The sequence below is a fragment of the Camelina sativa genome, chromosome 9 (genome assembly GCF_000633955.1).
Source record: "Camelina sativa cultivar DH55 chromosome 9, Cs, whole genome shotgun sequence".
In the NCBI taxonomy this organism is placed as follows: Eukaryota; Viridiplantae; Streptophyta; class Magnoliopsida; order Brassicales; family Brassicaceae; genus Camelina; species Camelina sativa.
In genome coordinates, this window is record NC_025693.1 from 25,595,630 (window position 1) to 25,623,434 (window position 27,805).

General features: G+C 34.7%; 4 protein-coding genes and 1 pseudogene across 4 annotated transcripts; 4 read left to right on the forward strand and 1 right to left on the reverse strand.

The window, feature by feature from the left end:
• On the forward strand, positions 20-963 carry LOC109126481 (NAC domain-containing protein 86-like). Its single transcript, XM_019230053.1, has 3 exons — positions 20-302; positions 427-704; positions 784-963. The coding sequence occupies exons 1-3, from the start codon at positions 20-22 to the stop codon at positions 961-963; spliced, it is 741 nt and encodes a 246-aa protein (XP_019085598.1).
• Positions 963-2,801, forward strand: LOC109126482 (pre-rRNA-processing protein ESF2-like). Its single transcript, XM_019230054.1, has 6 exons — positions 963-1,215; positions 1,270-1,333; positions 1,421-1,488; positions 1,584-1,673; positions 1,768-2,297; positions 2,773-2,801. The coding sequence occupies exons 1-5, from the start codon at positions 963-965 to the stop codon at positions 1,887-1,889; spliced, it is 597 nt and encodes a 198-aa protein (XP_019085599.1). The 3' UTR covers positions 1,890-2,297; positions 2,773-2,801.
• On the reverse strand, positions 4,396-7,996 carry LOC104712232 (putative amidohydrolase YtcJ). Its single transcript, XM_010429084.2, has 15 exons — positions 7,845-7,996; positions 7,583-7,749; positions 7,308-7,409; positions 7,045-7,117; positions 6,801-6,907; positions 6,599-6,722; positions 6,253-6,447; positions 6,048-6,133; positions 5,628-5,735; positions 5,410-5,505; positions 5,228-5,326; positions 5,067-5,141; positions 4,853-4,984; positions 4,665-4,780; positions 4,396-4,570 (listed from the first exon to the last, which is right to left on the reverse strand). Exons 1-15 carry the CDS (start codon positions 7,921-7,923, stop codon positions 4,396-4,398), a joined length of 1,734 nt encoding a protein of 577 aa, XP_010427386.1. The 5' UTR covers positions 7,924-7,996.
• LOC104712234 lies at positions 17,687-20,631 on the forward strand (annotated as a pseudogene).
• On the forward strand, positions 24,242-26,774 carry LOC104712236. Its single transcript, XM_010429087.1, has 4 exons — positions 24,242-24,655; positions 25,029-25,297; positions 26,061-26,260; positions 26,490-26,774. The coding sequence occupies exons 1-3, from the start codon at positions 24,343-24,345 to the stop codon at positions 26,124-26,126; spliced, it is 648 nt and encodes a 215-aa protein (XP_010427389.1). The 5' UTR covers positions 24,242-24,342; the 3' UTR covers positions 26,127-26,260; positions 26,490-26,774.

Below are 27,805 nucleotides of genomic sequence, written 5' to 3' on the forward strand. Positions count from 1 at the left end.
TGTCTAAAGCTACTCGATGATGTCGATGCCTGGAAGAAACAAGCGTAAAGAAAGATCCTTGCCAGAAGCGGAATCGGAACCGTCAGGGAATCCTTCTTCTTCAGCTGATCATAGTTTGTCTTCTCCTCCTCCGACAAGACGATTTTCCTTTCCGCCAGGTTTTAACTTTAGACCAAACGACTTGGACGTCTTCTTGCTACTTTGCCGGAAACGAGACTACTTGGGCGGAAACAGAGACTTTTTGGTCGACCTTCCTATTCATCTCGTGAACATCTACGAGTCCAATCCAGGAGAACTAACAGGTTTGTCTCCATGTAGAACAAATTCATTACTCTTTAATTATTTAAGTTTATTTTTATCAACTTTATCTTTTCTTTCTCTTTGTGCAATCGCTTACTTGTATTTGTTTTGGAAATATGTACGTAGTGAAATTCAAGAAGGGTAATGATACAGAATGGTTCTTTATATCGAAGAAGAACAAGATGGGTAAAGGTGGGAAAAAGCAGAAACGTTACGACAAAGGCGGATACTGGCACGCAACAGTTGGTTCCAATGAGATTGACGGTGGACAAGGCCTCGTTGGTAACAAAACCGCACTAAGATACTACGTTGGGAAACAACCTAATGGCGTAAAAACTAGTTGGTTGATGCATGAATACTGGGTTGATCAGTGTCCGCCTTCTGCTTCTGCAAGGTATCTATGCGTTTCTTGGTTCCCAAGTTAATTATTAAGTTTTTGTTTTTATTTTATTGTGAGTTTTATTTTGGTTGGTGCGTGTATAGGACTATTCTTTGTGCAAGATCTATCGGAGTACACAAGCAATAAACAAGCAGAAGAAAGCAGAGGACGAAGAGAATGAGCAGCAGCAGCCTCCTACTGTCGACTATCATCAACCGCAGCCTCATCATGATATTTTGCGTATCAACAACAATATCATGATTTCAGCAGCTGCTGAAGAATGATGCAGAGTGACGACGAGCTTACGAATGGGATTTCCCAGGATGAGGAGGAGTCGAAGGAAACAATGAAGAGTAGTCAAAAGGCTGATAGGAAGAAGAAGAAGTTGAAAGAGAAATTGCTTAAGGAAGCTTCTAAAGCTGACAATAGAGGGGTTTGCTACTTGAGTCGTATCCCACCACACATGGATCACGTTAGACTTCGCCAGATTCTCTCTCAATTTGGAGAACTTGGAAGGATTTATCTTGCACCTGAAGGTGAGGTTTTTTATACTTTNAATTAGCTGATACATTTAGTCAATTTCTATTCAGGTCCTGAAGCACAAGTGCACCGTAAGCGTGCTGGTGGATTTCGTGGGCAAATGTTTTCTGAAGGGTATGTTTAAAGATATGGGTTCAAAACACTTCTCCACATTGATAATTTGGATTCTTTTTTGTATCTTATTCTGTTCACTGACTGTAGGTGGGTGGAGTTTGCTAAGAAAAGTGTAGCTAAACGGGTTGCAGATATGCTGAATGGAGAACAAATTGGTATATTACTAATGAGTCATCTGAGTATGTATAGTCGACAACAGGTTAAATCTACACGTAAGTGATTATTAATGTTTGCTGTTTTCTTTGCTCAGGGGGGAAAAAGAAGTCATCAATATACTATGATATTTGGAACGTCAAATACTTGACCAAATTTAAATGGGATGATCGTACTGAAGAAATTGGTATTGTTAACCACACAACTTCTCCTGCTGAACTTCTTGACCATTTTACTTTTCTATATGATCTCTAATCTACAAAGGGATTTGCTTTGTGCAGCATACAAAAGTGCTATACGGGAACAGAAACTAAACATGGTTCTTTCTGCTGCAAAGAGAGAGAAGAACTTTTATCTATCTAAAATAGAGAAGTCGCGTGCCATGACTGAGATAGATAGATAGATGCACGAATGGAAAAGGTGCTCACTCTTTCGAAAGCGCTGTTTTAAATTGAGAAATACTCTTTCTTATATGTTAGTTGCCTGGTTGTCTGAAAATTTATTAGCTTGTGATCTCTTAATATTTGCTATCAAAACTTCTAGAATTGACTTATAGCCTTATAGGCCTTCTCGTTAGGAGGAATTCGATTGTTTGTTCCTCTCTCTGTAAATCTCACTACTCTAACTTGATATTTAGTTTGTAATGTTTCTGTTTTTTTGCGGTGGGCAGAAACGAAAGATTCGGGTAGCAATGCTGAAGCAGCACCAATCTTTCCACAGAGGGTGGATTCGCCAGTTCAGACAGAAGAATTCAATTAAAAATGAGACATCTCAGAGCAAGCCTGGGCTCTCCACGGATGTCCTAGCATCGGTCAGTACTCTTTCTCTTATGTTTGTAGAACAAATAAGTTTTTGTTTAGTAGAATTAGGTGAGAAGCATCACAGGTCGTTTACATGGCCGAGGCTGCTTAGCTGGGGTAGTAGATCAATCTCAGCATATATAGTAGCTGCTTAAACCTAAATCGAGCCCACATTGAAACCTGTTGAACTAATGCATTGCTAGTCCAACTAGTACGTTTATAGATTGCCTCATTTGCCTAATTGCTCAAATCAAATCAGTATGCATAGTCAGTCGGTTGTATCTTAAAGCTTAACTGATTATTAATACTTAGTGTGCTGGTTAGACTCGTATAGTATCTGTGTGCAGCTTTCCAACCCGAATCTATCGACTATCATATATATCTGACCCCACTATGGTTTTCATTGGCTGTTCCGGTTTAGCACGCCTCATTTACATGCATATGTTATCATATTTATGGTTGTGTCTATTCTTTTTGCTGATTCAGGTGTTCGGCGGTTCTTAAAGATTAAGAGGCATGTGAAGACACTGCGAATTGGTCATAGCTAAATGGAGAAATCATTGATCAGTTCCATAATATATGAATGTTGTTTACCATTATTTTCTGCATGTCCACAGGGAAAACCTTCAGACACTTGTAGCATTCTGTATTAATGGAAGCACTAAACAAACTTATTCTCCAAGGATACTTTTGTCAAGAAATATACATACTTGACCTTTCCGCCACCAAAAAAGTAACTAAAAGAAGTTTTAACGTACACAAACATACATTATATGAACAAATAAATACCAGACGGATGCATCACATGGAAAGAAAAAAACAATCTTCAACAAAATCAGGACCCCAAGAGACTATGTGACATTATTGGTTTTCAGAAGCAAAAGACTAAACCAGAGGAACGAAAACAATCAAGTTACTAATGGTCGAGATGGATTCCCATAACTTTTCCAAATGCAACATTCAACATCTTCAACAAGAACCAAAAATATACAAGCTACTAAAGTACAAAACCAAACGACAAACTCGAATTGAATATTAACAAGTCTTATTTCTAGCTTCAAAGAAATGCAATATTGAAGGTGAATGGTATTATTTAGTAAAAGATCTGGTATTTTTTCGCATCTGAAATTTGTTGTTCATCACATAAATGCAGCATAATGAATATAAATGCTCACTCTCCCACTACTATAAGAATGTTCACTGTACACTGTACACAAATAACTAAAAACATACACCAATAAAGGAATGAAAGTGTAACCACAATATGATTGTTCGACTTCAAGATAATGAAATATTAATTACTCTGCACCGCGTCCTTCACCAGTTTACAAAACTCATCTTTATGACTCACTCCGCCAAGTTCAACTTGGGCCATCTATGCACAAGAGAAAAAAAAACATTAACTGAAAAGGAGATAAGGTAAACGAGAGAGTATAGGTTAACTTAGACAATATACATATGAGTTCAAGAATAAAGAAGACAGAAATAAGTTCAACTTAGTCATTACATAAGTCAGTGAGCAGAGGAAGATACGCGACGGAGATAAGGAGGAAGATGACAGCCGAAACGACAACGAAGAGGTTCATAGCTGCCGGAGAAATTTAAAACAACAACGAAGGACAAATCTAATATTACGTTCCACTTGTAATGGCTCAACTTCGTCAACTCTTTTTGTTCAACTTGAAGGGGTTACGTTATATATACAACAAATTAATTTCACAGTGGTCGGAGTAAGTCTAAAAACAGATACAACAAGTTAACAACAGCCAAGGATTAATTTAATGCCACGTTCCACTTGAAACCAAAATGTTAAATTATGCGAATCCCTTTGATAACAACTTCATTAGCCTCTCTATATGCAATGATATAGTACAGCTACACAAACTCATTGGCTTTTCTTCCCGCGTCCATGTCTCTCGTGCGTGGAGTGGACTACTCATCACCAACAACACTTTCTTTAATATTTCTAAAGTTTTTAAGATTTCTTGTTTCTTGAATATATGAAAGCCAAATGTCATTATCATATCAAATATACATTTCCATGAGGCCTAGAAAAAAAATTGAGAAATAATACAATCCTTAGTTTCTAAGATTTAGAGATTTCATCATTCATGGATACAATTGCTTTCCTCCTACATAAGTTGCAAACACTGAAGCAGAGCCGTCTTTCGAGAACTCATCCCACGAACTTGTTGACAAAACAGCAAAATCCGCAAGCTTCCCAGGAGTTAAAGACCCTATGTGATGATCCAGAAACGCTGCTCGTGCAGCTGATATCGTGACCCTGCGATTATCAATATCAAGAATGCTTGAGAAAAATGCATTTAGTAAAGTAGAGTAAAAAGACTTTGAAATTGTTTAGAGAAGAAGCTTAATACGCAGCAAGCGCATCGGTAAAAGTGATGCGTTCAGATGGAATCCAAGCGTGACTCCACTTGGGAGGTATTCGTTTCACCGCGGTTCTAATACTGTTCAACGGGTTAATGTCTGCTACCTGGAGGGAAAATTCACAAAGTTAAGCTTGAATTCATAGTTTGAATATATGTGGAGATTATCGAAAACGTACAGGCCAGTCTGAACCAAGCGCCAAGAGTGCATTGCCATTTAAGAGAGATTGGAATAGATAAGACTCCGTTAGGCCTCTCTCAGAACCGAGCTTCTTAACAACAGATTCAGCATCATCAAGCAAATGATCCGGCTGTACACGAGTATTAGATGTGTTAGATCAAGAAAGTGAGTTTTAAGCCCAAAATGCTCAATGCCGGGAAGTAACTAATTACCTGAACTGAAGCTACAATCTGAAGTTGACCAAACCGGTTGGCTGATCCTGGTGCCAAATGTTGGGCATGCTCAATCTGTAACCAGGACGTCAGAGATATTAAAGTACAGACAGAAGAAGCAAATAGCTCAGAGGAATAGGTTTTTAAATAGCAAACTTCACCCTAAATCTTCTATCTCGGTCTCCATTAGTTGCAGCAACGAATTCGTACATGTCAAGGATCATGTCATTTGCTTTGTCGCCTATTGCATGGATAGCAACCTTGATCGTAGCAGAATAAGATAAATAAGAAAAACTAAATAGGAAGATGAGCAAACAATGGACAGAAGTAAACAGGGAAACACCTGAAGCCCTGATTTGTCTGCTGCCATTGTGAAGTTGGAAAGTTTCTCAGGATCCATCACTAATAACCCATAATTCCTAGGTGTATCAACATATTCCTGCAAACACATATAAGACGTGGGACTTTTTAGTGCTGCTGAAGGATATAATATGAGTAATATGAAAATAATTTCAAGGAATATATAGGAGATGGATTAGAAATTAATAGTATTCTGATCACCTCGTAAAAAAGTGCACTGTTAGAACCTAGAGAGCCATCAAGAAATGCTTTGACGCCACCTAGATACAACCATTCACTCAGTACAGATCCCATCTGAAGCTTAAGATCCTACAAGTATGAAGTTCAAAACAGAATTTTAAGTAAATGCAGTTACTGTGAAAAGAGAATATGCTCAAGTTTGAAAGCACATCAAACATGGAAAGAGAATTTGAAAATCAGGAACGGCCAAAGTTACACTGACGATATATGAGATGCAGATCACAATGAAAAATGAGAAATCTCTGTAAATTGCAAAACATGAAGATGAAGAATGCTATAAAATATGCTTAAGTTTATCATGCTAAAGAAGCACAAAACTGCTTGTACATATACTCTATTCTATTTATCAGAGAACAAGAGTTGCTTCTGAAGAAATCATACCATTAAGCGTGACCATGTCGTTATCGGGAAAAACAAGCAAGTCCGTATCATCATCTTCTTCGAGGAATCAGCCCATAGATAGACATCTGTACCATAAAAAGGAGTATGGAACTCAAATGAGTTTCTATTCTATAGCTGTCAGGTAAAGAGTCATCAAATTTTCTCTAATTTAGCAGCAAGCAAGTTTAAATTTGATATATTGCACCTTGAAAGTCTTTCCAGATGAGCTCATCCGTAGTGCCAGGAAAGTATCTTCCAAGATCAACAACAGTTGTTACGCCTCTAGTCAAAGCATATTTGCTAGCTCTTATAAGTGCTTCCCTACGTTCATCTACAGAGATTTCTTTAACCCAGGGAGTGACAAGCTCCATAGCAGCATCTATCAAAAGACCTGTCGGCTCTGCATTGATTCAACCATAAAATCAAGTACCAGCTGATGATAAGTATACACTCACAAAATATAAAGTTCCTCTGCAAATCCAAGTATTGGAAGCATAAGCAGGCCACATATTAGATGTATATACACATTACTTAAAAAAAGAAAGCAATACCGCCACTAGGCATCCTCATTATGGTTCCACCAACTGGATCTTCCGTTAAACTGGTAACACCAGCCATCCTAAGCGCAAGGGAGTTTGCCAGTGCCATATGACTATCCATCCTAATCAACCAAACCTAAATAAAGAGAAATAAACATAAGTAAAGCGATATGTTGACTATTGACAAGCAGAGAAAAGTCAGCAGGCTTCATACAGGATTATGAGGGGAGATATCATCAATCCATGATGCAGAGGGCATTTCTCCTCCCCAAACATCATTGTTCCATCCACCACCTAGAATCCATGTGCCTTCTTGTGCATCTGAAAATTGTTGTTCATCAGATAAATGCAGTGTTCACTGTACACTGTACACACATAACTAAAAACAGACACCAATAAAGGAGTGTAAGTGTAACTACAATAATATGATTGTTCAAGATAATGAAATATTTAATTACTCTGCACAGCGTCCTTCACCAGTTTACAAAACTCATCTTTTTGACTCACTCCACGAAGTCCAACTTGGGCCATCTATGCTCAAGCGAAAAAACATTAAATGTAAAGGAGATAAGTCAAACGAGAGAGTAAAGTATATTGTTTCATGTCCAAATCTGATCAAACAATGGCATGTAATCATCTACTTTCAGGTCAACTTGACAATATACATATTAGTTCAGCTGTTCAAGAGTAAAGAACACAGAATATAAGTTTGCATAATCACCTGCAATCCCCCAGAAATAAAATGAACATGTGAATCAATAAGTCCAGGCACTACAACCTTCCCTTCCAAGTTCACCTCAATAGTTCCATCTCCTATGAAACCCTGTCTTCATCGAAATATTACAAATTACATGAGAACGGTAAAAAAGCAACAAACTTTCAGATTCATTCATGCTAATGAAGTATGTATAAAAGCAGCAGACAAAGTCATCAAACCACTTGAACACAACTAATAAAGCAACAACCATATTGAACATTGAAAGAAGTGTGAAGGACCTTGAGAGTTGAAAAGCTTCCAACTTTAAGAATCCTGCCATTACGAATCGCCATGGAATCAGCAAACGGCAAAGAAGTATCGCTGGTGAAGATTGTTCCATTTCTCACTAACAAATCCGCGACGATACCAACCGGTGGTGTAAGAAGCGACTTGAGAGCTGACCAATCTGTGCGAAACGTGAATCGAATCAGTCAAAAACAGTCCAAATAAATTCTATTTTGAGACAAAAAGGAAGCTTAGGAATGGTAAGGCGTTCATTACATAAGTCACTGAGCAGAGGAAGATAGGCGACGGAGATAACGAGGAAGAAGACAGCTGAAACGACAACCAAGAGGTTCATAGCTGCTGGAGAGAATCCTAAACGAGATACAGACAACAACAACCTAAGGACGAGTTTTTTTAATGTTACTACGTGTTCCACCTTAAATGCTCCACTTGCTCAACGTCGTTGTTCAACTTGCAGCATATATATACAAAAAAGATATCCTTGTTTCGTTCCTACTTCCTATACGATCTTTCTCTTTTACAGTAAAATTCAATTTCATATTATGCATCAATTTATACAAATCCTATTGGGCTTAGAATGGTCCAATAACCGCAAACAAAGTTCGAGGCAACAAAATAAAATATTCAGACTAAAGGAGATTGTTGGGACTCACGGTGGAGTGAGAGCCCTCCAAAAATAGGCGTATGCCACTTAAGTGTGGAGAGCACACGGTATTCTTTAGTAAAAGGCGAAAGAATAGTTCGCTTTGTGCTCACCACATGGCTGCGTGCTTTTAATCTTACGGAGAGTCAAGTCTATTTATAATAAAACTTTCACTATCAATCTCTCGTAAACTTCCGATGTGGGATACGCGTTTAAGCTAATCCTTGTTAAAAGGCTTTCTGGGATATACTCAAAGCCCATTACCATTCTTTAATTTTTTATTTTTTACGTCCATCGAAAAACATACGTATACTGTATATATCGCATATTTATTTCTTATAGTGAATATGACAATCTTCATATGTTTAAAGCTTCATTTGAGGTTTTTTTTCTCTCGTTTGGTCAACATTGATTTTCCATAAGACAAATTTTTTTTTTATTTTGTTCAATGTTTCCATGAAACTTCTTAGTAAAAGTCAAATTTTAAAGAAAATAGAAAAATATATATTTGTTCAAACATTAAAATAGCAAGAAATCTGACAGAAAAAAGAAAAGAAAAACAAATTATATGTACAGCAAGAATCTAAATAGATATATTTCTTCTAAATATTAACTCGCGGAAAACTGCGGGGTAAATTTTTTTTGATAAAAATTTGTTTTAATTTATTTTGTTATTATATGATTTATAATGGTTCGTGATTAAAAATTTGTTTGCTTATATTAAAATTTTTGTATTTTAAAAATGTTTATTGTAAACTTGTCAATAAAATATTTGCATGTAATGAATAAAATTGTTTAAACTTTTTTCAATTAAACGCAATTCATGCTATAGATGTGAAGTAAGTAAAAAGATATAACTGTCATGCAAAAAGAGCAACTAAATATAGGTAGTGAAAGTTCTGGAAAACCTTTTTGAAAACAACATTCATTATTTTTTTCTGTGGCTTTCTTTTCTTGTCTGTAATAAGGACCTTCAAGCATTGAATATATTTAAATCTCAACTTAGTTTTATTTTTCTAAAGAACGGTGGCTAAAAGAAAAATATAACTTTTAAAATAGATAAGATATTATATGATGCAGGGTGATGATTTTAGTCGGTGTCTCTGTTTTTCTTCCTTTTCTCTTGCTCTGTTTTTTTCTTCCTTTTTTCTTTCTTTTGGCAATAAGAGTTGGTGTTTTCCTTTTACTTAATTCTTCTTAATAGAAACTTAACATTTCTTAGGTATTGGTTTTTCTCTATATAAGGAACTCGATTCCTTGATTGTAAGGCAGAACTTTTATTATTGAATTTATTGATGAACTTTTCTTCTCTTAATCCTTATTACGGCCAGAACAAGTGTGTTCTCAACGCAATAAGAAGACTTCGATTCTTGGGAATTCGCAGACTAAACAAGATCGTTGTAATATCGTAGCTAGTCTACACCAGTTGGTATCAGATTCCAGTGCTTTGATTTCTCAATCAAAGCTCGATCCAGCAAGTTTATTCACCTCAAGATGGCTCCACGCAAGCCTGCAATGGAGGATCAGCAAGCTGAGTTTCGTGAGATTTTGGAGAATTTTACGGCTGGTTTACACGATGCGTTACAACATGCCGTCGAAAACGCTCTGATGACAGTGTTACAAAATCAACAACAGCAAACTCGTGAACCACACACAGAAGCTGTTTATGAAAACGATGATGAACTTCATGAAAACCTGTTTGCAGCTCCGGTCCGTCAAGACAATGAGCGCCAGCTACGTCTTCGAAACAATAACAACATCATCAACACGAACGCTACAGCACATCGATGGGAATGTGGTTTTAAATTAGATATTCCGGAGTTTTCAGGGAGTCTCAAAGCAGAAGAGTTTCTTGATTGGCTTAACATGGTAGAGGAGGTTTTAGACTTTAAAAAAGTTCCTGATGATGTACGTGTTTTGCTGGTAGCTACTAGATTCAAGAGCCGAGCTATGGCATGGTGGACTCAGCTAAAAGAATCTCGACGCCGTTCTAACAAAGCAAAAATTGATACATGGGAGAAATTGAAGAAACATATGCGTAAGGGTTTTCTTCCTTATAATTATGAGAGAACCTTGTACAACAAATTGCAGAACCTACGTCAAGGATCACGAACAGTGGAACAATATGCTACAGACTTCTTTGAGATGGTTGCACGAACAACGTTACTTGAAACCGAAGACCAACTTGTTTCTCGATTTATCGGTGGCCTTCGTACACAGCTTCAGTTGCCACTCCAACAATTTAATCCCACATCTATATCAGAAGCACATCAACGCGCTTTGGCCATGGAAGTTCAATATCGACAAAATTGGGGAACCACTGGTTCACGAAGTCGCTTTCCATCTCAGCCTCAAAGTGAGCCTGCTAGCACGTCATATACGGATTCTTCGTCGACGCGTAATACTACTGTGTCAAAAACAGGGGCTAATGTGGATTCGATTGCTGCATCTCGACAGCCACGTACAAGTGCATTAAGATGTTTTAATTGTGGAGAGAATGGACATCGACAGACCGCTTGCCCCAATCAAACGCGGCGAGGGTTAATTGCTCATGAAACAGAATTTAGTGACGAGCCTCGTTTTGATGAATATTTGTCAGATTCCAACAAGGAGCATGATGCTGATTTTATAAGTTGAGATACAAGTAATGGACCACAAATATTGGTTCTTTGTCGTAATTGTTTACTACCACGTTCAACAAAGGAATCATGGCTACGGACGTCTCTGTTTCGTTCAACTTGCACAATTAAGGGAAAAATTTGTAAGCTTATCATTGATTCTGGAAGTTGCACTAATGTTATTTCTGAGGAAGCTGTGCGCAAATTAGGAATACAACCAGCCTCACATTCGTCACCATATCAACTTGTTTGGCTCAATAATGGAACAGAACTTTTTGTTTCTAAACAAGCATTAGTTTCTTTTTCTATTGGTGCCTATAAAGATTATGTGAGCTGTGATGTGTTACCAATGGATGCTTGTCATCTCTTGCTGGGACGCCCATGGCAATATGACCGAGACGTTTGCCATCATGGTAAAGATAACAATTATAGTCTTATGTTTGAAGATCGTACAATCACTTTGCTACCTTCTAAAGAAGTACCAGAAGTTCCTCGTTCTTTACCACAAGCGTCTGTGTTGCATACAAATCTAGTGACTCCACGTTCTTTATTGATTCTCCCTAAATCTGCTTTTGAGGCTCAAGTGAGAGAGTCTAGTGTGATCTTGGCAGTAGTTGCATCTCTATCGTCAAGTATAACCTCTCTGCCGGTTCCGCCTGCTTTTGAAGGATTGTTAACGACTTTCCAAGATATCTTCCCAACGAAATTACCATCGGGCTTACCTCCGCTACGTGATATTCAACACCACATCGACCTCGTCCCTAATGCGGTATTACCTAACCGACCCCATTACCGAATGAGCCCACAAGAACATGAGGAGTTACGTCACCAAGTGGAGGAGCTGTTAGCCAAAGGTCATGTACGTGAAAGCCTAAGTGCCACCGCTGTCCCTGCTTTGCTTATTCCAAAGAAAGACGGTTCTTGGAGGATGTGTGTTGATAGTCGTGCAATCAATAAAATTACGGTAAGCAAAAGAAAGGGTCGATTATTTTAACTAGGGTACGGTATCGTTTTCCTATTCCACGTTTGGATGATCTGTTGGATCAAATTGGTCGTGCTTCTATATTTACTAAATTAGATCTCAAAAGTGGCTATCATCAAATTCGTATCCGACCTGGTGATGAATGGAAAACTGCTTTTAAAACGCGTGAGGGTCTATTTGAGTGGATGGTTATGTCGTTCGGTTTATCTAACGCACCAAGCACATTTATGCGTGTTATGAATCAAGCTTTTCGGCCTTTTATTGGACGGTGTGTTGTTGTCTATTTTGATGACATATTGGTATTTAGTGATGACTTGGATAGCCATTTGCAGCATTTAGAGTCTGTGCTTCTTGTGTTACGACGTGAAAAACTTTTTGCAGCTTGTCAGAAGTGTGTCTTTGGATCAGCTCAAGTCTTGTTTTTAGGTTACATTATTTCTGCTGAAGGTTTGGCTGTGGATCCTACTAAGGTTGAGGCGATCAAAACATGGCCGACTCCAAAATCAATAACTGATGTGCGTAGCTTTCATGGCCTTGCATCCTTCTATCGTCGTTTTGTTCATCATTTCAGTAACATCACCGCACCTCTCACAGACTGCATGAAAGGGTCTTCTTTTGTATGGACTAGTCAAGCTAATGAGGCTTTTGAAACAATTAAAAATAAGCTAACATCGGCACAGGTTTTGGCTCTTCCAGATTTTTCTATTGTGTTTGAGTTACATTGTGATGCTTGTAAGATGGGCATTGGAGCAGTTTTAAGTCAACAAGGGAGACTGATTGCCTTTTTAGTGAGAAGATAGCAGGATCTCGCGCTCGTTATAGCACTTATGACATAGAATTTTACGCGATTGTTCAAGCTATTAAACATTAGCGTCATTATCTTTTTCACCAAGAGTTTATTCTCTATACGGATCATGATGCGCTAAAGCATTTGGGCAGCCAAGATAAAATTTCAGCACGTCATGCTTCCTGGATAGCTTTCTTACAACAGTTCACATTTGTTATTAAGCATCAATCGGGTAAAACAAATAAGGTGGCTGATGCTTTGAGTCGACGCAATGCTCTGTTGGCAACTTTACAAGTCTCGGTGCCGGGATTTTCTGTTTTTGCAGATTTATATCCACATGATGCCTTCTTTGGTCGCATTTGGGCAGATTTACAAGCTGGTATTGTGTCTGATTTTACGTTACATGATGGGTTTTTGTTTCGAGATCGTCGTTTGTGTGTTCCCGATTGCAGCTTAAGACTCAAAATTATTCAAGAACTTCATGAAGAAGGACATGTGGGGCGTGATCGTACTCTTCAACTAGTGGTGGACTCTTATTTTTGGCCTTCAATGCGTCGCGATGTTGCTCGATTTGTTGAACGTTGTGTAGTATGCCAACGATCTAAGGGTCATGCCTCCAACAATGGTCTTTACATGCCTCTTCCGGTACCAACTCAACCATGGACAGATATTAGCATGGATTTTGTATTAGGCTTACCTCGCACACAACGCGGGAATGACTCTGTTTTTGTGGTGGTCGATAGATTCTCTAAAATGGAACATTTTATTCTTTGCAAAAAGACAACAGATGCAGTTCAAGTGGCTCTTTTGTTTTTCCGTTAGATCTATAGGCTTCATGGACTACCTTGCTCCATTGTATCAGACAGAGACTCTCGTTTTCTTAGTCACTTTTGGCGTTCTCTTTGGCGTATGCTTTGGACTAGCCTTGACATGAGCTCTGCTTATCATCCTCAGTCCGACGGTCAAACGGAAGTGACGAACCGTTCTTTGGGAGATATGCTTCGTTGTCTTGTAGGTGACAACATAAAATCTTGGGATACAGTATTATGCAAGGCGGAATTCGCCCATAACCATGCCGTTAATAGAAGTACTCAGTTTAGCCCATTTCGTGTGGTGTATGGACTTGTGCCACGAGGTCCTGTTGATCTTGGCGTCACACCAGATGTTACTCGTGATCACGGCCAAGCTGTAGACTTTGTGGTCAATCTCTCTTTTATTCATGCGCAGGTTCATGATAATTTGAAGGTTTCGTCAGCAAAATACAAAGCTGAAGCTGATAGACATCGTCGAGATGTTCAATTCCGTGTGGGAGAATTTGTGTGGGCAGTCTTAACTCGTGTCGCTTCTCCCCTCGTGAATACAACAAGCTTAAAGCAAGAAAGATTGGACCTTTAGAGGTCTTAGAGAAAATAAACGCAAATGCATATCGTGTCCGTCTTCCTCCGGAGGTTCGCTATTCTGACGTCTTCAACGTGAAGCATCTCGTTCCAGATTTTCCACCAGAAGAACATGAAGATTCGAGGGCGAATCTTTCTCTACCCCCGGTGACCTGATGCAGGGTGATGATTTTAGTCGGTGTCTCTGTTTTTCTTCCTTTTCTCTTGCTCTGTTTTTTTCTTCCTTTTTTCTTTCTTTTGGCAATAAGAGTTGGTGTTTTCCTTTTACTTAATTCTTCTTAATAGAAACTTAACATTTCTTAGGTATTGGTTTTTCTCTATATAAGGAACTCGATTCCTTGATTGTAAGGCAGAACTTTTATTATTGAATTTATTGAAGAACTTTTCTTCTCTTAATCCTTATTACGGCCAGAACAACTGTGTTCTCAACGCAATTAGAAGACTTCGATTCTTGGGAATTCGCAGACTAAACAAGATCGTTGTAATATCATAGCTAGTCTACACCATTATATCTATATTTTTATTTTTTATTTTTTATTTTTTAAAATTAAGCCGTTAACGGAACTGTTAGATATTTTATTCGATTAGATTTTTGATAAAAATTTTAACCCGTGCTAGAAAAAGTTTTTGATAAAATTTGTGGTTATATAGATTTTTTATTCGATTAGATTTTTAAAATGTTAGCTGTTAATTTTTTTAAATATGAATTAGTTTTGATTCTAGTAGATTTTTTATTTTATTTTTCTATAATTTATTTTATTTTATGTGTCCCCAATTTTTGTTTTATTTATTTATTTAATTAATCTTAAGTTTTTATAATGGCAATTGAATGTAATTTTTTACATATTTTAAGGTTAGTTTCATATTTGTACTTCCCAATTAATAAAGTTTCATATTTGTACTTTTATAATATGGATTACATGATTTAATTCATTTTCCTAGGCAATATCTTGTGCTTAAAGCATGGATCAACATTTTAAAAAAATTATAATAAAATAATAAAAGTCATTGCTATATTTTTTTTTAAGAAAAATATTTCGTTTGAGATAATATTTATTTTTAATTGTTCTGTAAATCTATATATGTTTTTTTGAATACTAATTATTTTAGAATATTATAGTATTTTATTTTTGACGTATATTACAGTTTTATATTATTTGTTTGTTGTATTTGTATCATTATTTTGTAACATATGAAGTAGTAATTTTAATACTAAAATTATAAACAAATATAATTATTAATTTATCAGCTATATAAATTTAGTTTTACCAACCCGCCAGTGTAAAAATTAGAACACACATTTCATTTTCATAGATCGAGTAATATATCTTTGTTTTCAAAAGTTCAAAACACAACATATGAAGAAAAAATCTGCATTTTATTAATCATAAGTATTATATGAAAATTCCAAACAATTTGTAAATAAAATAAAATAAAGATGATAGGAGAATCATAATTTGAAATTTTTTAAAAATACATGAGATCTTGTTATTAAAAATAGTTATATTGACTACTTGGATATAAAATCTTAGTTTTTGAAATTCTGATTTGTTTATATTTTTTAAAAAATATATTTTTTAATTTGCGTCTATAATTTATTAGAGGGAGAAAATATTTTTCTAAAACTAATAATTATTTAAACTCAATGGCATGACAATGTAAAATTAAAGAAGAAAATAAACTCTATTTTATTATCAGTTAATTTTTTATTTTTTATTTTTTTCAAGTACAAATTAGTTTTGATTTGAATAGATTTCTTTTACTTTTCTAGATTTTTTTATATTTGATCTGTCAGAGTTTTTATTTTTAATTAATTATATTTATTTAATTAATTGATTTATCTTAATTAAATTTTTCTAATGGCAATTGAATGTAATTTTTTACACATTTTAAGGTTAGTTTCATATTTATACTTCTCAATTACTATACTATATTAATTGGGAAGTACAAATTTGAAACTAACATTAAAATATGTAAGAAATTACATTCAATTGCCATTAGAAAATTTTAATTATGATTAATTAATTAATTAAATTAATATAATTAATTAAAAATAAAAAACGCTGACAGATCAAAAATAAAAAAAAATTTAGAAATGGAAAAAAATCTATTCAAATCAAAACTAATTGTACTTGAAAGAAAAAGAAAAGCTAATACAGATAATTATTAGTTAAAAACAATATTTTCTCTCTCTAATAAAATTATAGACGAAAATTGCTAAATTTTGTTTTAAAAAAATAAAAACCAATCAGAATTTCAAAAACTAAGATTTTATATCCAAGTATACAATAAAATTATTTTTAATAACTAGATTCCAAAGATTTTATTAAGTTCAAATTATGATTCTTCTATCAACTTTTTTTTATTTTATTTACAAATTGTTTGGAATTTTTATATTATACTTATGATTAATGAATATGCAGATTTTTTTCTGCATATGTTGTGATTTGAATTTTTAAAAACGAAAATATTTTTTAATGTAAAATATATATTACTCAATCTATAGAAAAAAATGCTTGTTTTAATTTCCATATTTGCGGGTTGGTAAAACTAAATTTATATAGTTGATAAATTAATAAATTTTATTTTCTCACAATTATAATATTAAAATTACTACTTCATATTTCACAAAATATTGATACAAATACAACAAACAAACAATATAAAACTGTAATATATATCAAAAATAAAATACTAGAATATTCTAAAATAATTAATATTAAAAAGATATATATATATATATATAGATTTATAGAACAATTAAAATAAATATTATCTCAAACAAATTTAAAGAAATATTATATTATAAATTTTAAAAATGTTGATCCTTGAGTGACAAAAAAAAATATTGACTCCGTGCTTAAAAAGCACGGGATATCTCCTCATCGAAAGGAGAGTGGAGTATATTTATACTAACACTCTTACTACTAATATCTCTTTTACTTCTGATGTGTGATATGCGTAAAGCTAATCCTGTTAGAAAGCTTTCTGGAATATACTCAAAGCCTATTACTATTCTTTAATTCATTTTTTTTTTCTTTTACGACCATAGAAAAACATATGTTGTATATATCGCATATTTATTTATTACATATATAATGTTCTACGTTGAAAACGCCTAAACCGCCTAAAATCGCCTAGCTTCCGATTAAATGTTCTAGGCGCTAGGCGTTGGGTCACCGCCCAATTACCGCCTAGTGCTTTCTTGAACATTGCTTATAGTGAATATGACAATCTTCATATGTTTAAAGCTTCATTTGAGGTTTTTTCTCTCGTTTGGTCAATATTGATTTTCCATAAGACAATTTTTTATTTTATTTTGTTCAATGTTTCCATGAAACTTCTTAGTAAAAGGCAAATTTTAAAGAAAATAGAAACAAATATATTTGTTCAAACATTAAAATAGCAAGAAATCTGACAGAAAAAGAAAAAAAAAAACAAATTATATGTGTAGCAAGAATCTAAATAGATGCATTTCTTCTAATAGATTGACTGTGAATGGTGAGAGTGATCGAAAATTAAATAGATGATGATACTTAACTGATCACATGACATGTCACACAATTTGATCAACCATATGTAGTTTATGCGATTCATAGTACAATAGCGAAATAAGGAAGTCGAGGATAAAATAAAGTTGTGGTTTTGGAATAGTGTCCCTTGGCAAAAATACAAAAGAGTCTCTTCCCTTTCGACGACGACGACTGAATCTCAAAACTTTCGTCACCATGCATGCACTCGGAATGATGCAATCCCCTGGCCTCCATCTACGTCTCTCGCCATCCAGCCACCGCCTCTCTCTACCTTCACCGGTCACTTTTATTACAAAAAGATGCTCCTCCAGTTCCATCTCCTTCGTCACTCCCATCAAATGCGGTTCTATCTTGTCCTGTCCCTCTCCATGTGATTAATCGTCCTAACTCTTTACACCTATCTTCGATTTCCTTGCTCGTTGGTTTTTTAGATTAGAGAGATTATATTGAAAGATTTGTTTCTTGGTTTTGTTGTAGCAAGTGAAGCTATGAAGTTCGCCGAAGGTTCTAAGAAGGAGAATCTTGTTCCGCTTCGCCACACCATTTTCTCCGACCATCTCACTCCTGTTCTCGCTTACCGTTGTCTTGTCAAAGAAGATGATCAAGAGACTCCAAGCTTCCTTTTCGAATCAGTTGAGCCAGGACATCACTCTTCCACTGTTGTAAGAACTACTCTCAACCTTTTGTTTTGTTAACTTGCTCAATCTCTCTCAAATGAAAACTGATGTATGATTATTTAATCCTTTAGGGAAGATATAGTGTGGTTGGAGCACACCCGAAGATGGAGATTGTGGCTAAGGAGAGCAAAGTGACATTCATGGATCATGTGAAAGGTACTTTGACAACAGAGGAGGTTGAAGATCCAATGACGATTCCTAGAAGAATCTCTGAGACTTGGAAACCTCAACTGATCGATGATCTTCCTGATGCTTTTTGTGGTGAGTCATTTGCTAACTTAGTCTGGTTTGGTTTACTTTGAGATCACAATAATGACAATTAGGTCAAAATCACATGATCTTTGTTATTATAAACAGGTGGATGGGTTGGTTACTTTTCTTATGACACTGTCCGGTATGCCGAAAAGAGAAAGCTACCTTTCTCAAAGGCTCCGGTTGATGACAGGAATCTACCCGACATGCATCTTGGTCTTTATGATGATGTCATTGTCTTCGATCATGTCGAAAAGGTGTTAAAATCTTTTGAACTTTTCATAAAGATGTAGTTACTTTGTAATTCTGTATAAACTCAATGTGCACTTTGCAATACATTTCTACAGAAAATGCATATTATTCATTGGGTGAGGTTATCTGGAAACTGTTCATTTGATGATGTTTATGCTAATGGTGTGAAACACTTGGAAGAACTTGTTTCAAGGATCAAATGCATTAATCCGTGAGTTAACTCTTCCTTTTTCTGCCTTGCGTATCTGTTTTGTATCTCTAAATTGAGTTATTCTTTTCAGCCCCAAGCTACCTTATGGATCAGTGGACTTGCACACAAATCAATTTGGCACTCCTTTGGAAAAATCAAGCATGACAAGTGATGAGTATAAGAATGCTGTACTTGAAGCCAAAGAACACATACTGGCTGGAGATATCTTTCAGATTGTTTTAAGTCAACGATTTGAGCGCCGAACTTTTGCTCATCCGTTTGAAGTTTATAGAGCTTTGAGGATCGTGAACCCAAGTCCTTCTATGTGTTACTTGCAAGTCAGTGCTTCTTCTATATCACTTGTTTCATCTCAACGTTTTTACTTTTGTTTTCTCTGTTTTGCTGATCTCCATATGCTTTACTTAAACAGGCTAGAGGTTGTATACTAGTAGCTTCAAGTCCTGAAATTCTCACTCGAGTGAAGAAAGTGAGCAGCTCCTCTCTTCTCCTGATCTTCTTATTATGTAACAGGGACTAAAACAGGGTTTAAAAACAATTTTTTGATTTTGTGAAACAGAACAAGATCGTGAATAGACCACTAGCAGGAACGGCAAGACGGGGCAAAACATTTGAAGAGGATCAGATGTTGGAGGAGACACTGTTAAAAGATGAAAAACAGTGTGCGGAACACATCATGCTTGTTGACTTGGGTCGCAACGATGTTGGAAAGGTTAGTTTTCTTCTTGGTTTAAGCAATGATCGATGGAAAGCAACCAAATTTCAACTTCTTGTGTGTTTCTACGCCAATCTTTTTCTCATACAAAGAAGAGATTAGATTTTTTTCATTTAGTACCGTTGAAACCTGCTAATATCCTCATTGGCTCTCTCCGGGCCGTTATGAAAGCAGGTATCTAAGAACGGTTCGGTGAAGGTGGAAAGGCTCATGAATATAGAGCGTTATTCCCATGTCATGCATATCAGCTCAACGGTAATACAAAATTTTGTTCAAACATTACAATCTTCAAACCTCTTCCCCATCTCAAACTACTTCCAGATTCTGTTTTTCTCAATGTAAACGCTCATAAACTTGAATCGTGTGAACAGGTGACTGGAGAGTTGCAAGAGAATCTGACTTGTTGGGACACCCTTCGTGCGGCTTTACCAGTTGGGACTGTTAGCGGAGCTCCAAAGGCACATAAACTACTAATTTTATTACAGAGAATACTTTATTTCATATCATCATTCTGGCTTTAAATGTCTCTGGTCGTTAAGAGACTCTCTTGTGACAGGTGAAAGCTATGGAGTTAATCGACGAGCTAGAGGTGACTAGAAGAGGTCCATACAGTGGCGGATTCGGTAGTGTATCATTCACTGGAGACATGGACATCGCTTTGGCACTTAGAACAATTGTATTCCCTACACAAGCTCGTTACGACACAATGTACTCATACAAAGGCAGTGACAGCCCGCGCCGTGAGTGGATAGCTTATCTCCAAGCAGGTGCAGGCATTGTAGCCGATAGTGACCCAGAAGATGAGCACCGTGAGTGCCAGAACAAAGCTGCTGGACTCGCACGCGCCATCGACTTGGCTGAGTCTGCATTCGTCAATAAAAGTGATTCAACCATCTAGGTTTATTGCTTCATAAGCAACACAAAGCTACGCCCTCTGAAATAAATTAGTTTATATATTATTTGTACTTTTTATATTGAATCATGAATTACGGGAATATATTTAAGTTATTAACTTATAAGTTTATCTCATATAAAGGAAACTTATTTCTGATTTTTTGCCCATCATGTTTGTTGTTATGATTATGCTATACCTGGGCTGGACATATGTGAAAGTGAAACCAGAATCGTATGGTTTTGGCTCAGGTGACGATGATTCTACACGAGTCGTAAAATATATAATCCATTAAACGTTAAGATATTAAAGAAGTTTTCTAAAGTTACATACACTTGCCTTGAGGGTATGAATCATCCGTGTGTATGAATACATACAAATCAACAGGGTTATATAATATCTTTGAATAATAGTAATACATGTCACAAATCTATATGATGGAATGATATAACAGATACGTGGAAAGCCGTAAGCAACACCTCAAATGGTTCCAAAATATTGAAATCTTTGTTGTAGCATTTTTATATGTGTTTTGTTAATCGCCAAAAAGATTTGTCCTAATTAGCTTGCCAAGTGGCCAGGCATAGACGCTACATGGTAATTGTTAATTTGTTACTATATAATACTAATCACAAGTGGACGAATCATATACTAACACAACATACATGCACATAAATTAAAGACAAAAAAAAAATGTTACAAAGGAAAGGAATTATCCAAAAAGAGAAAAAGATTTGCTGACATAAGCCTTTGGAATGGACTAAGGTTCCTTCCTACAATGTAAATGATGCTAACTGAGACACGAAGCTGACATGGACGGATCATTCTGCCGCCTATGGCCTCTGGTGGCTTACACTTGGCCGTACCTTTTTGTTTTTCGTGTTCTCTCTCTGACTTTTCTTACTTTCCCCCTGAGAATGAGATTACAGTTTTTTTAGTTATTATTTTTGGGCAGTTTCGTTTTCCCTATCAGAAAATGATGTTGACAAAAGAATGCCAAAAATGAATCAGATTAAGATCTTTTCCATTTTACCGGTTGTTGAGTTTTAAGCACCTGATGGCTTTGTGATAATACGTATTCTCCTATTAAGGGTTTTACACAAACGAAAACATAAATTAATTTTGTCTTACAAAAATAAACTATCAAAGTGCTTTTTTAGTTTTTTTCTTCTTTATGTCGGCAACTATCAAGTTTACGATATGATCGCATCTTTACGGTTATTATATGGACACTCTAGCTACTTTTTGCCTAATGCTTGTAACTCCAGCAGATGTTGGCTAAACCACACTCTTGATTTCAGACTCTACTAATCTCCTATATATTAATAGAAAATCACTCTCAAGATAATGCTGATGTGACAGCGTTGGAAAACTCGAGACACCAAGGAATTTATTGCTCTCATTTTATGGATATTTATATATAATTTTCATTGAATGATTAAGGAATATTTCTTTTCAATTAATTAAAAAACAAACATTTAACCAAATATTTCAAATTTTAAATAAATTTTAATCATTTTATACATATTTAATTATTAAAATATATCATTACTAGATCTAAAATATTTTCAAAACCCGAAGTTATTTACTTATTAAAAAAAATCTAATTACTATTCATAATTTCACATATTTAAAATTTTAAAATTAAATTATCACAAAAATCATTATTATAAGAGATTGACTTTTAAATACCATTAGTATAATATTTTACAGGTGAAACATAATCTTACATAAAATGAGAGTGAATTAATAAAATAAACAAATTTTAGTTATATATTTTATTTTACACAAATGAATTTTAGAACTCAGAAAATAATTGTATTTATAATCTTAATTTTATTTGTATAGATTTATTCCACACTACATACGGGTTGTTACTTAGTTGAAATATTATGATTGAAAATTCATATTACGCCAAGAAACAAACAAAAAGGCATTAGGCATGACCAAGTGTAAGAGCATCTGAGCCACCAAATAATTCATAAAGTCTTACTTTTCTTTTGGTGTAATTAAATGTCTTCTTGGTGTAAATGTCAAGAATCATTTTAGTAAAGACTTATCCATAAAGGCCAACATACATGCTTCTCGTGAGTTCACAGGTAAGAAGTTTCTTTCAATACTAGTCATTAGTCAACCCCGCAGCCTCAAAGTTTATGGTTCATTATTTGCACTCGTTTAAAATGGGATGCTATAATTCTCTAATTTATCGTACATATAAGATAAAAATGATTTTGTTTATTATACTATTATTGCAATAATAATACGAAAACATAGGTTGGGCCTTTTGAATTCGAAATTACCTCGCCAATAGTTGTTTATTCTGATGATTACACAATAATACCCCAAATATAACCGTTGGATTATATTTCATATTGGTCGGTTAATATAATTTTTCAATATTATTGATTAATAGAATTGAAAATCATTTGACGATTTATAATGTTTTCTATATAAATATTAGGTTAGGCTATTCTGACTTTTTATTTTTGTTAAACAGGTTTTTTCTCACTGTTTACAGTAGACACATAACATCAGCCGATCAACACACATATAATCCAAAGAGTTAAGTGACTATCAGTTACATATATAAAAAAAAAAAATAGAAATTAACATGTTTTGAACTCATAGATAGTAAACTTGAATAAATCATTTTAACAGTAAAGTAACATGATTAAAGAAAAAATCTGCGGTATGAACTCGATCAGTGCTCACTCACATGGCTAAAATCGGTCGGTTCCTCTATATCCGCCTTTGTACTGTTATCAAGTATATCTCATTTTTATAGAAAAACGTCTGGTAATAACACTATTTTATTACTACGATTAATGTTTTCTCCGATTGATACTCTTGTTACCTTTACTTTTTGTTCAAATAAACATCAATGTTCTTTGAACATAGATCTCAATTTGATTATTATATATATACAGGTAGATTGAATGGAACTTAGAAAGACTCTCTATGAATAAAAACAAGAGACTATTGTGTGCTTCACGCAATTTAGGTAATACCGTTATTATAGGGTGACTAGAGCTGAACATGGATTGTTGATTAGGTATTAAGCTCTCATATACGAAATATAAATTTTAATTGGCTGTCAAAAATGTTTACAAATTTTAACTAATTAGTCAAAGTACAAAGCAATAAATTTTCAAAATACGTAAAACTTAAGTGGTTGCAACAGACAAAGAAAACTCTTTCAGATAAAACAATTTTTCCACAATTTTTGTATCCATAAAGAAAAACACATTTTTATACTTAGCATAGCATGATAAGAACAACAAATTGATTCACAACAGACTGTTATTCGCCAAGAAAAAATAACGATTCAGACTATGACTAATTTAATTTACTCTCTTAACACTAATTAGTCCTCAACACTAATAGAGTTAAACAGTTAAATACAGCAGCTGGTATATGTGCAAAATGTATAAAAGTTTTGAAACTCTCGTGGATTATTTCCAATCATGCACCAAACCAAACTGATCATTTATTATGTTCTAGAATAATTTTTCCTTGGAAAAGACGTCCAAAACAACATCATCATCTGAAATGTTTAACAAATTCAACAGAAAAAAAAAGAAGTCATTGTCACTGATAGATATTATTTACGGAGTATTTTTTTAATTGTAACACATCAGCTACATCGTCAGCATCGTCAAACTTTTTTGTTTTCTACGACCCTTTTAAAACCCTCGAAACAAGTCTCTGCAAAAAAACTTCTCTCTCTCCATAAACCAAATCACACACTTGCATCAAAATTCATACCTCTGTACATAACCCTAGAAGAAAAAGAAAATATGAAGATGGGTTTGATCAGCAAAGAAGATATTAGCAAAACTAGAAGATACGCATCTTCTCTTTGGAGAGGAATCAAAACGATCTTTGTTCTCTTCACTATGTTTTTATCTTTCATCATCTTCTCTGCTCCGATCTTTCTCGCCGTTGCCGACGCTGTCCTCCCCTCCGCAATCCTCTCCTCATCCTCCCTCAACCGCCTTCCTCCTTCTAGTTTTCCGGCGACGATTTATTCTTATCTCAGCAACTACGATTTCAGATACTCTCTCATCGATATACCTCTCATCTCCATCATTAGATCTGCCATTATACTTTGTAAGTGAAAGTGAAACCCACTAAAGCTATTTGAGGAAACTTAACTTTGTTCGGTTTTCTAAATATGGAAACTACTCTGTTCTTGTTTTTTTTTTATGGGGTCTGAGAACTGAGAATTGCTCTGTTCTTGTTTAAATTCGTATTTTTTGTGAAAAATTATGATTTTTGCCAAGAAAGTTAAGCTCTTACAATTAGCATGTGCCATAAATTTCTGCTAGATTTGCGGGGATTTATTTCAGTTTCCGAAAGAATATAAAAAGCAGAAAAGCCAGAGAGTACTGTTTTGGTCTCATATAAACTTTTTTCTTTTAAAAGATTTATAATCGAAAACTTATAAATGATCGAATTTTTTTTACATGTCTCTTGATGACAGGCGTATACGGGCTTTGTGACGGACCAAAGTTATCGAGAGGACCATATCTAACAATAACGATGATTTGCTCGATATCTTCATTGGTATACGTATCGTTCAAGGCAGCGATTGTGTTCGGGGAGCCTGTGATCGGTGGATATTTCCGAACAGAAGAGATGACCCTTTTCGTATGTTCTTGGGTCTTAGCCATCGGTCACATCGTTGTGGCGTACCGAACAAGTTGTAGAGAGAGAAGAAAACTCCTAGTCTTCAAAATCGACATCGAATCCGTAAGTGTTTGTTTGTTTGTTTTTTTTCACTTTGAATTTTCTTATTTTATTAACTTTGAGCCGTTACAGCAGCTTTAGTAGTATTATAACTATTAAAAGAGCCGTTACAGTAGCATTATTAGTATTAAAAATATTAAAATTAGGCCGTATCAAAATTGATTAGTTTTCAAATCTAGTACTCCTACTAGTTGTTTAATATCTAAGATGCTGTTTATCTACCACTAATACAAAATCAGACTCGGTCAGAAATAGCATGTGACTTTAGATATATTATATAGTCAACGTTTTGAATTAATTTACACTTTTTTTTTTGGCACCAAGGGTTCTTGTAGTTTTTATGTGACTAGTAGGTTGGAAAATGACTAGTCAATTTAGAAGGTTTGATTTTTCACTCACAACAAAATAAGAAAATATTTGCATTTCGATTAGCACTTCCTTGTGTATAATAAACACATTTGATTCAAACCTAATTAGATAGTGACGAATAAATAGTATTAGTTGTATAATAAGAATAAGAATAAATCACATTTTTCCTCAAATGAAAAGAGTGATACGGATGTTTCCGAGTGGGAACCGTGTGGGATATGAATAATGATGGACGACTGCTTTTATAGCTTCTTATTTTATTTTGAATTAAAAAATCTTTAGATAGTTAAAGTATTATTAAGACATGACAACGTCACTAACACCTAAGACATGGCTCATGATCTTAAAATTTTAATTCAAGGTTTTAATTTTTGTGTTTATTAAATCAAATTTGCAGGTTTCAGCTTGTAAAAATGTGTTTCCCAGATACCAAAAAATCCTCCAACAAGAGAGACTCAAATAGCTGCTAGCTATATTCGAAGTCCATCGTCGTCACTTGTACATATATAATATACTTACCATACAGGCTACGTGTATATAAATTCTACGTATCAATGCAACATCTACTGGGTTTTGGTCTTCTTTCCATGTTTTCAGGTAACAAAATCCACCTCATCGTTTTTTTTTTTTGTATTTTTACTTTTATTATTTTCATATGAAATATGATACGTACCAACTTGCATATTTTAATAACTTGATTATTAAATACGAAAGCTGCTTTAATTACTATCATTTTCGAACTGTGTGAGTCATGAATAGTGGAGGTAACCAACTTGAGAATATTTGTAATGATAATGTTGTTTATTGTGTTTGTTTTTGGTTACAGAAAGGTCCAAAGGATAAATCTGTAAAGGAGGAAGGAACAGATAAGGAATGGGGCTTAAATATTTATCCCTATTGCTTTTCCATGTGAGACTACAAAAGACAACTCCAATGAATTGGCAGTTGTTACTATATTATAGATTTTAAATTAGGTATAGACACACACACAAAGAACATCATATTAGTTCTTATAAATGATCCACCGTTACACTTTTGTCCTTTTTGTTTGTTTGTATAAAACCATATTTTCGTCAATGAGATAAGAAGCCGAAGGCATCTTTCTTCCATTTCGCTCTTTCTTTCTTTATACTTTAGAGAAAGAAAAAGAAAAAGAAATATATGAACCGAGTGGATTTTTCAAACGACTAAAATGCTAGCTTCTTTTACTTTTGTGATGAATTCAAAATCTTGTAGTTTCGAATTCTAATGTGACACAATACGTTTGACGACGAAGGGGAAAACGGCCAATTCCCCTATGAACTATGTTACTTTATCGCTTGCATACACAAAACTTTCGTCTGTGCCTATTCCCCCATTAACTACGACAAAATTTGAATATCCTACATGAACTATACAAATCTGGTTAAAAACCACAAATCGTGAGACGGAGTTACTGTGCCGTTAACAAATGATCACTAGGATGCCACGAGCTACATAACGACGTCGTTTCATATTTTAAAAGGAACCACATTTTATTTAAAAATAACAAAAACAGGAATCGAACCGTTTACCTAAGGTTCAAGGAGATAGTCATTAACCAACTAAACTACTGTAGTATTTATTGTAGGTATAAACGGATATATGAATATAAACCTTTTTGGAAAACTAAGAAATATGAACCCCAATTTTCTTTCTTCTTCTCCGATCTTCCTTTTCTCGACTCACTCATTCTGTTGCGTCTCTAGTCCTAACTGCATAGATTAATTTTAACTGAGATATTTATCACCCAATTCAATTTCAATCTCAACTTTATGTTGATTTTTAACCTTTTTACTAAAAAAAAAAAGAAAAAAAAACTTTATGTTAATTTCCCTTTCCCTTTCCCTTTAACAAAATCAAGTTGAGCTATGAAAGAATGAGTAACGAAGAAATCCACCGAAGAAATCAAGTTGAGCTATAATTTAAAGCGAACTCCCAATTTTTGAAATTCATAAAGAATGATTAAAAAGCCAAGATCAGTCATATGTTATCGGAAAAGAGGAAGCAAGAACAGAGAAAAGGGTTTCCTTTTCTTAGTTACTTTTCTTAATTTGTGCGTCTGTCCTGAATATATATATTTGGTCCGTTTGAGTGAGTAACGATTATTAAAATGGTTCAGCT